The sequence below is a fragment of the Tarenaya hassleriana genome, unplaced genomic scaffold, assembly GCF_000463585.1.
Source record: "Tarenaya hassleriana unplaced genomic scaffold, ASM46358v1 Cleome13, whole genome shotgun sequence".
NCBI classification, from domain to species: domain Eukaryota; kingdom Viridiplantae; phylum Streptophyta; class Magnoliopsida; order Brassicales; family Cleomaceae; genus Tarenaya; species Tarenaya hassleriana.
Window position 1 is genome coordinate 440,181 of NW_010963495.1, and position 9,888 is coordinate 450,068.

General features: G+C 38.7%; 4 protein-coding genes across 4 annotated transcripts in view; 2 read left to right on the top strand and 2 right to left on the bottom strand.

Annotated features, from left to right (window-relative positions):
- LOC104807237 (triacylglycerol lipase 1) overlaps positions 1-1,546 on the top strand; it is a 2,928-nt gene extending 1,382 nt beyond the window's left edge. Inside the window, exons 4-9 of the mRNA XM_010532428.1 lie at positions 58-168; positions 247-390; positions 461-501; positions 596-672; positions 841-936; positions 1,138-1,546. Of these exons, the coding sequence (XP_010530730.1) occupies positions 58-168; positions 247-390; positions 461-501; positions 596-672; positions 841-936; positions 1,138-1,460 (792 nt within the window). The 3' untranslated portion in view covers positions 1,461-1,546. The remainder of the gene's footprint in view (positions 1-57; positions 169-246; positions 391-460; positions 502-595; positions 673-840; positions 937-1,137) is intronic.
- A 137-nt stretch (positions 1,547-1,683) lies between these two features.
- LOC104807238 (UDP-glycosyltransferase 84B2-like) lies at positions 1,684-3,102 on the bottom strand. The gene has a single exon (XM_010532429.2). The coding sequence runs from the start codon at positions 3,100-3,102 to the stop codon at positions 1,684-1,686; it is 1,419 nt and encodes a 472-aa protein (XP_010530731.1).
- Positions 3,103-6,384: 3,282 nt separating this feature from the next.
- LOC104807239 (cinnamyl alcohol dehydrogenase 5-like) lies at positions 6,385-8,303 on the top strand. Its single transcript, XM_010532430.2, has 6 exons — positions 6,385-6,510; positions 6,582-6,695; positions 6,959-7,186; positions 7,270-7,478; positions 7,552-7,782; positions 7,879-8,303. Exons 1-6 carry the CDS (start codon positions 6,422-6,424, stop codon positions 8,079-8,081), a joined length of 1,074 nt encoding a protein of 357 aa, XP_010530732.1. The 5' UTR covers positions 6,385-6,421; the 3' UTR covers positions 8,082-8,303.
- Positions 8,304-8,815: 512 nt separating this feature from the next.
- Positions 8,816-9,888, bottom strand: part of LOC104807241 (protein unc-50 homolog) — a 3,753-nt gene continuing 2,680 nt past the window's right edge. The window contains exons 7-10 of the mRNA XM_010532431.1: positions 9,761-9,819; positions 9,551-9,673; positions 9,351-9,422; positions 8,816-9,259 (exon numbers count right to left, since the gene is read on the bottom strand). Of these exons, the coding sequence (XP_010530733.1) occupies positions 9,195-9,259; positions 9,351-9,422; positions 9,551-9,673; positions 9,761-9,819 (319 nt within the window). The 3' untranslated portion in view covers positions 8,816-9,194. The remainder of the gene's footprint in view (positions 9,260-9,350; positions 9,423-9,550; positions 9,674-9,760; positions 9,820-9,888) is intronic.

Consider the following 9,888-nt stretch of genomic DNA (forward strand, 5'->3'; position numbering starts at 1 on the left):
GGGAAAGAGAGGTCATTTCGTTATTCTTCTCATAAAAAACTGTGGACATATTTGCAGGACTTTTGGGACTGGAGTTGGCAGGATTTGGCTCTCTTTGACCTTGCAGCAATGATGCAATACATCCAATCCATAACCAACTCCAAAATTTTCCTTGTTGGACATTCGCAGGTCCTTTCCCTCCTGAAGTCATATAATGCTGTTCTCTATCTTGTTCTGTAATAAGCTTTTTTTCTTTGTTTTTGATAGGGAACGATCATGTCTTTCGCTGCTCTAACTCAGCCGCATATTGCAGAAATGGTTGAAGCAGCTGCCCTGCTTTGTCCAATATCATATTTGGATCATGTCACAGCTCCACTTGTAGAAAGAATGGTTCAAATGCATCTCGATCAGGTACTCTCATTGTTCTGGAATCTCTTAAAATCGAATCTTGGAATTTAATTATACATGGTCTTCTCTACAGATGGTCCTTGCTCTTGGGCTTCACCAGTTGAACTTTAGAAGGTTGTGAGTTCTTTCTCAGCTATTTTCTCTGTGTTCTGATGCTGAGCTTCCTTTGCTTTAATAACGTCTCTTTTTGTATGTTTCATATTTTCAGTGATATGTTAATTGAACTTGTAGACTCACTATGCGATGGGCATATGGATTGCACTGATTTCTTGACATCCATAACCGGTTTGCATCTCTTTCTTTCATCCTCCTGTGGTGATGTTTTGACACGGCGTTCTGTTTTATATATTTGTATTTTTATGGAGATGATGTTTTTGTCCCTTCCTGAGTTCCTGAGGCATGTCACGGTCCTTGTGTTTTTATCATATTAACCGGCGTATTTGGATTTTGCAGGGAAGAATTGTTGCTTCAATGATTCGCGGATAGACTTTTATCTAGAATACGAGCCTCACCCATCATCTGTCAAGAATTTGCGCCATCTTTTCCAAAGTATGACATTTGCCCCGTTTGTCCTTGATTCTTATTCTCCAATACCCTAGTTCTTTGCTTTGGTTGGGTTTCATGACAATTACTATCTATTTGAATTCAGTTCTGATCAATGTTCTCTTTTTTACACACGAATTTAAAATAATATTTGATCAGAGCAACTCTATAACTATGCTTTGATTTTTTTTTTTTTTAATTTTCCAGTGATCCGGAAAGGTACCTTTGCACAATATGATTATGGATTCCTGAAAAATCTGGTGGTGTATGGTAAGACGAAACCTCCATCTTTCGACCTCGGCCTCATACCGGCATCTTTACCATTGTGGATGGGCTATGGTGGAAATGACGGTTTAGGAGACGTGATGGATGTGGAACATACACTAAAGGAACTACCTTCAAAACCGGAGTTACTCTACCTCGGAAACTATGGCCATATAGACTTTCTTCTGAGCGCAAGAGCGCGAGAAGATGTCTATAAACACATGATTCGCTTTTTCAGGTCACGGGGAAAGTCCAGTAGCCGTTAAAGCAACTTCTGCTTTGTTCATGTTATAAAAGGAATCCGTTATCCGTGGCTAACGTTTCTGATATTTTACGTTGTTAGAAAGCTTCACTTCTGTCTTCTGTCTGGAAACGGACATAGACTCTTGGGACCAGGTGAAGGGGAAAAAAGTAGAAACTTGCAAACATAGAAATGACTTTATTTATATGTCTGTATGCATGAAACCTTATTCGGGAGAATAACCATTATTATGAACCAGCAATAATCTCATCCACAAACATCTGGATGTTATTGTCCGACGATCCACCGTCCGAAACAGCCGTCTTCGTCGCTAACTTCAGCTCCAAACACCTTCTCTTCAGCAACTCCGATTTCGGACCAAACATGACATCTCCAATACATCTCTCTAACTCTTCATGCCCAAGTAACCCATCTTCTCTTGGATTAACCCTAACTCCCATCTTGAAAACTTCTTCGATCATCTTCGCATTCGTCGGTTGATCCGTCCATTGAGGATATGCCACGACCGGAACTCCGGCCGCTATTGTCTCGAGCAATGAATTCCATCCGCAGTGTGTTACAAAGCATCCGGTGGATGGATGGGCTAAAACCTTTGTTTGTGGACTCCATGACACTACTATTCCTTGATCTTTGGTTTCTTCTAAGAACCCTAGTGGCAGCTCACCTTTTCGATCTTCCGATGGAAACTCTGGTTTCTTCACGACCCAAATGAATGGAGCCTTCAAGTTCTTTAGGGCTGTTGCTATCTCCTCCATTTGTTTGGCCGAAAGTTCGAGAATGCTTCCGAAAGAAACGTAGATAACAGATGATGGTTCTTGCTTGTCTAACCACTCTAAGCACGTCTCGTCAGGCTTCCACATCTCGATTTGGGAATCTAGGGTTGTTTGTTCCTGGTTCCGCAGTGAAGGAGAGATCAATGGACCGACGGGTTGAACCGGGAAGACGTTGTTCATAGCATCAATGGCTTCCTTCTCGAGCTCCACGAAGGAATTGGCGAATACCCATTTGTATTTCTTCATGTTCTGAAACACGCAGCGGAACAACTTGGACAATCCTCCAGACGAGTTGACCACAAACGAAGGCAAGTCCTGTCTTCTCAGCCGTGGCAAACCCGGTATCACCACGTCAGAATCAGCGGGAAACTCGTTGAGATCGTTGAAGTAATGGTAATAAGTCGAGAAGAGAGCACAAGGTTGGATCCAGAGCAAGGCACTGGGGATATCGTACTTGTCAGCAACATCGACAGCAAAAGAAACAAAAGGGTTGCTGACGATGCAAGAAAGCTTCTTGTTCTTGCTAAGGTAGTGTTCTTCGATGATATTAGAGAGACTAACCGATGCAAACGACCCGAAATTCTCCACGTAATGATCCATATTGGCCTTCCTGTCGAAGTCTGAGCCAAATCCATCGGAGAAGAAGAAAACATCGAAACCAGCAATAACAGCGGTGTTATCGGCGTTTGCGATTGCGGTTTCCGACGCGAGCATGCGGCGTTTGGCTGTCTCGGTTGTGGCCAACGCCACGTGGATGCCCTTTGGAAGTAACCTTCTGGCGAATCTTAGCAAAGGGTTGATGTGTCCTTGCGCTGCAAAAGCCACCATTAGGACATGAATCTGAACATCACTTGTCTTGGAGTTCAAAGCCATGATTTGTGTTCTGGAGGTACGTATGTGAATCTAAAATCAGAATCTTGATTATATATAATATTTGTTGTTGATTATTCAAGAAGAAGAAGAAAAAAGGCAGGGCGAGATCTATATGGGCGTGCTCGTGAAGTGTTTGGTGAAAAAAATATGGAAGGGAAGAAGATTTCGTCAGCGATGACGTATGTTTCCTGTAAGTGGATGTCTTTTTCTTTTAATGGATTAGAAATCCCTATTTGGATTTATTGATTAATATGGGCCAACCCATTCCGGCCCATTACCCAAATTCAGTTCAATCCCTTAAAAAAACTAAAATTAATTCGTAAACGGTAAAGTTAGGTAGAAAAAAGAGAGTAAAATCAGCATTTCACTAATATATATATATATATATATATATATATATATATATATGGATTTGTTATAGAGTTAATAACTTGGAAACTGTAAAAAAACAACAGTGGATTTATGTGGAAGATTTTGGAAATCTGTTAGAAGCAAAAAAAAAAAGTCCAGCGTGGCTTTTCAAGACATTTCTGACCACCGAAAAACGGCATTATGTGATTGGCGCATCTTTCACGTCTTATTCCTTTTTTTTTTTGGTAAATTTCCACGTCTTATTCTTCTACGTTCCCACGCTAGCTTCTTCGTTTCCACGCTAATGGAAAATTCAACACTACAAACTACAACGTTATTTTGGTAAATGACTAATTTGTGCTTGATACAGAGTTTTGGGAGTATCCGAGATCTCGAGTTGGGTGTCAATTCAGGACCGAAGCCCGAAGTCCAGCTCGGCCCAGCCCAAAAGTTAGCAGGCTTCATGTCTAAGTTTTTCGGTCTAAAAAAATATGTTTTCTTCGAATCGAATTTTGGTTCGTTCCGAAAATCTGAGATTCTAAAAAAAATTAAAAAAGAAAGAAAAAAAATGATATTTACAAAGAAAATTATGTGAATTAGTCCGATTCGATCGGAATCCGGAATATATAGAGACGGGCTTCAAATTTAGTTATATAGACCCGAAAAAAATCAGAGCGATCCGAGTTCAAACCCGAAATCTTCGGACCGACTGCGGATTTGGACCGAGTCGGACCGAGCCGCCCCGATTGACACCCCGATCTAGAGGGCATGCAATTTTCAAACCCGAGTGAATTAGATTTTAGTATTTAGAATTAAAATTTTAATCTATCGATAGAATTTTCAAATTTCGAATATATTCCAAATATTCGAATATTTATAGATAAGCCGGTGAGGGTGATGTCACGATGGGAGTCAAGGACGAGAGAGATCTAAAAGGGCCGGTATGTCGGTAAAGCTTAACATCCTAGTTCATGTGCAGAGTGTTAGTTTTATTATTTTCACCAAATATAAGGGTAATTATGTAATTTGTTCAGATGTGATCTGTGCTGACGAGTATTTCGCCGCAAAACCCGATCCCGCATTTATTACCGATTTTGGAATAATCCACGAGGCGAATTGGTTGGATATCTGTGCTATTTTATAAAACAAAAAAAATGAATTAAATGTAAAAAAATATTTGATGTGATATTTTAATTGAGAATGATTGTTCTTAAATTTTATGGTTGCTATTATAAATATCTATTGTTTTTTTTTTGGTTTTATTAACGTGGGGTAAGGAGGAAATTAGAAAAATATACAGAGCTTATATTTGTTTATTACTCCCTCACTTTAATTTTAGAGTTAATTTTTTGTTTTAAAATAAATGATGTTTTGATATTTTCTATGTACTTTTTTATACTTTTTCCAAAATTACCTTTTTAATAATAGATAGTTACAATATTGTATGAAAGAAAAAATTGACAGTGATAATTAAAAAGGGTTATTTTAGATAAAAAATATTTTTTTTTCTATTTAAAACTAAAACGTCAAATAAAAATAAATTAATGCATGTTCTAGAAGAAAGGATGGCCGCCTTGGGTCTGCCGTCAAATCGGCTTTTGAAAAAAAAAAACAATTTTTTTGGCGTAACGATGTCAAAGCAGACACTAGATTCCTTTTATAATGTCGACATTGAATAAAATATTATAAATCACAAATATTTTGTAAATATTTAAATCACTTCATCAGCGTCGAGGGGGGTTATCTTCTTTTTTTTTTTGTCGCGAAATATTTAAATCGTCTCGAATTAATATTATATATTGTTACTATATTTTTTTAAAAAATAGATATTATAAATTGTATACTGTTACAACAATCAATAGGCAAAACATTATGTCTTTCGGTTAATCGCTGATTAATTCGTTTCTTAAATTGATTAATTGTGCGGTTAATCCGTTTCTAATCAAAATGGTCATTTCAGGTGCAAATAAAAACTAAAAAAACAAATAGGGTATTTAATTTTAAATGATAATAATTAGATTATTTACCAAAATTACACATAATTACACATAATTACAAATAGGGTAATGTTTACGTAAACAATAAATATACCAAAAGTCGTCATTGATGGTTATTTATTGGTGCATCAATCATTTTGTATTGTAAGGTCGTAAACATTCTATTGAAAGCTAAATTCCTGCTTATTATATAATTTTGTGATATCTAAATAAACAAAAATAATGGTAGAATCTATTAAATACATAATGAAGTAAACCGCCTCCACTATCGAACGAACCTTCGAGACGAGGCAGAGACTCTCATGCAGGACAGGTTTTCAGGCCAAGTTACACATAATTTAACAATTAAATTACAATTTTACGAAGTGCAATTATATTAATTTGATAATTTATCATATTTTTTCTGCCGTTAGCCAATAAAGATTAAAATTTACACGTGGCGCATCTAAAAAAACGTGTAAAGAAAACGCCAGATTGGGTCGGAACCCACAACCCAAAAGTTCGTTCACCAACCCCTCTCCGACCCCACCATGCCACGTGTACGGCATGACATGGCTCCCATTTTTTTAGATTAGCGAAAAAACAATTCATTAGTGGATGGTTTTATTAACTAAAAATAAAGAATTTGAGGATGGTTTTCTTTATCAAAAGTTATTAATATGCCGAGTTAGAATTAAAATGTGTTAATTTGACCTTTTTTCTATAAGTCCTTTTCATTAGGAGGTTAATACAAATCAAGCTTTTTGACTGATGAAATTTATTTGCGTTTGTTGCAAGAAAATGTATAAACTAAGCTAACCAAGAAAATGATAATATGTTTTCAAACTAATGCACAAAAAAAATTAACTTCTTTTTTTTATAAAAAAAAATCGTTGATTGTTTAAACAAGGGCCAAGGGGTATGCTTATATAAATACATAGTGCTTCCTCAAGGATCAAAACAAAACTTCTAGAGAGAGAAAGAGAGAGAGAATGGGAAGGGTTGAAGGAGAGAGGAAAACAACAGGATGGGCTGCAAGGGATCCATCTGGGTTTCTCTCCCCTTACTCATACACTCTTAGGTATACATTTCTTTGTAATTTTGCTCTGATTTATCATCATCTAATCTATATATATGTATGTGCGTATGCAGGGAGATGGGGCCTGAGGATGTGTACATAAGAATCATGTGCTGTGGAATATGCCACACTGATATTCATCAAATCAAGAATGATCTTGGCATGTCTAACTACCCCATGGTTCCTGGGTATGTTCTCCTTTCTTTTCTTCTTCCCATTTTTAATCCAAGATCCATATATGTGCGTGAGTGTATACATACATATATGTGTGTGCATCTATGTGTATATGTGGTTAGGTACATATACATAAACGCGCACACAAATTTTCCACTTTGATGATAGAATTAACATTGGATTGTTTTCAATCGGCGAGAAGCCATCTTTTTATTCATATAATTTTGTTATTTATTTATTACATTTTTTGTATTGGTGGGTTGAATTGAACTTGAAGGCATGAGGTGGTGGGGGAGGTGGAGGAGGTGGGATCAGGTGTGGACAGGTTCAGGGTAGGTGACATGGTGGGAGTTGGCTGTCTGGTGGGATGCTGCGGGAGCTGCGGTCCCTGCAATAAGGACATGGAACAGTACTGTCCCAAGAAGATTTGGAGCTACAACGACCTCTACTCCGACGGCCGCCCCACCCATGGCGGCTTCGCCTCCTCCACCGTCGTCCACCAAAAGTACGTCTTTGCCCCTCCCATCCACACTCTTTTCATTACATAAAACCAAGCAACAGCCGCAAAGATTTCTGTAACTGTTTCAGGTTTGTGGTGAAGATCCCGGAGGGAATGGCGCCCGAGCAGGCGGCCCCGCTGCTATGCGCAGGCGTGACGGTCTATAGCCCGCTTCGCCATTTCGGATTGAAAGGGTCCGGCCTAAGGGGAGGGATCCTAGGGTTAGGAGGCGTCGGCCACATGGGCGTGAAGATAGCCAAAGCAATGGGTCACCATGTCACCGTCATCAGCTCTTGTGGATGGATGGGCTAAAACCTTTGTTTGTGGACTCCATGACACTACTATTCCTTGATCTTTGGTTTCTTCTAAGAACCCTAGTGGCAGCTCACCTTTTCGATCTTCCGATGGAAACTCTGGTTTCTTCGGATCGGACACCTCGAAGATGAGCGAGCTGGCCGATTCGTTGGATTATATCATCGACACGGTGCCAGCTCATCACGCCCTCGAGCCGTACCTGTCGCTGCTGAGGCTTGACGGGAAGCTCATCCTGATGGGCGTGATCAGCACTCCTCTACAGTTTCTCACTCCCATGGTCATGCTCGGTTAGTGGCGGCGCCTTTTTAATTAATCTTTGATTAGCGATGACTAAACCAGATTAATCACACGTTAACTGTGGATTTAACGATGGGGGTTTGTAGGGAGGAAGACGATAACGGGAAGCTTCATAGGGAGCATGAAGGAAACAGAGGAGATGCTGGAGTTCTGCAGAGAGAAGGGTTTGACTTCGATGATCGAAGTTGTGAAGATGGATTATATAAACACTGCGTTCGAGAGGCTCGAGAAGAACGATGTACGGTACAGATTCGTCGTCGATGTTGCCGGAAGCAAGCTTCACTCTTAATTCTATATACAAAGTGATGGTGGTTTGCCTTCAAGAAATTGCGACAAGTCGAAAGTTTTATGCAAGTGTTTTTCTTGTCTAGAATGTCTGTTGAGTGTTGACTAAAACTTTATATATAAAATTGAGATTTCAAAATCTTATTTTTTGGTTTAAATATTTTTATATGTTACCCATATTACGTGTAAACGGATTTTACATGGAGTTTTGGGATTTCGGTCTGAATTTGGATTTATGTGACTTTAAATGATTTGTGTTTTGGTTAATGGAATTCCGGTGCAGGATATTGTAACAAATATGGGATTTTCCCTAAAGTAAATTGTCAGAGGACAATCACGCACTAACAACAAATTCTTTAAGACATGCTTGCTTTGTGTAGCGTGCTCATTTCTTCTCAACACACGCATGCACAGCCGTACACACCGCACTTGATAATAAAAGGGAACCATATTATTCTATATTTGTTTTTAATTTCTTTTTACGAATATTTCTTCTACTTTATAAAACCATGAACTCTAAAAGGATAGAGACATTATTGCAGTTGCACATCATGCCTAGCAGTTTTGCCTAATAAAAGAAATCAGCTAAAAGTAGATGAGAAGCAAATTATCATGTCCTGCAATATTTTCAGATCCCAACGTTGAGGGACTTCACAGTAAACATTGTGACGTGGGAATACATCACATGTGCAATCGAGCAGGTACAAGATTCAAGCAATTATTGAGATAAAAACTACATGTATCAAAGAAAAATTGATTATAGAAACATGAATGAAATGATTTAAACCCACACCACATGAAAACAATACAACAGAGAAGATTGGCAAAATATGAGACCAAGTATTGTGTCACTCCACAATCACTGATCAAGTATTGTGTCAGACACCACAAAAAACAAATTTTCACGTTCACTACTCTGTTCTAGTTTTGATCTTTGTAGTACCACCATACCCATATGCCATCCCGTAACACGATCTGCTTTGATTCAGAAAAATCTTCAGAAAAATCTTACCCGCTGTATTCCTTCGGCCTTATGTGCAGAGCCCATGGGATCACTGTTACTCTGATAGTATGGCATATCGGGGGGTATTGTACCATTGTTAAGCTCAGCAACTCATTACAAAATCTGGCTGAAGTAGATGTTCATAAAATATCTTGAAGGATTGAAGCTGCTTAAGATCACTGCAACAGGGAAACAGGGAATGAAGAATGGCATTTCTTGTTTCAAGGAAACGCTGGAACCATAATACTTGCGGAGGATCAAAAAACTTACGAATAGGCGAGAGGACGATTACTATCCCGATTGGGTAGAGGAAGAACGTTGTTCTCTCCAGAAAGGGAAGCACTGTATGAATGACATGCGATGTTAGTTCAAAGAAATTGCAAAGAAGTTCAGCCTAGTTGCCTGGTATGCCGAAATAACATTTTGGAAGAAGAAATGAGGGAAAGACAAATATACATATATGGCCTTACCGTCATATCCTAAAAAGTTCAGGTAATGGTAATAAGAAGCCCCGACCATGAAAAGCAGATTCGACAGCAATACGGAGATGAACCCATGTGTTATCAGAAGGGGTGACAAGAAATAGTGCACGACTGCAATGAAAAGCCACAAGTTATAAATAAATTCCTTCTGTAGTAGTTCTGGTTACATGCAGCTTATGCTTTACACGATAGAATTACCATAGAGCAGAACAAACATTGGGAAGAATGAGTTGCAGTGAACATCGAACGCATACAGCCTACAGAAAAACCATGTCGCTAAACCAAGTTAGATAGACGGAGATGCAAAAGAGATACTTTGAAAGAGG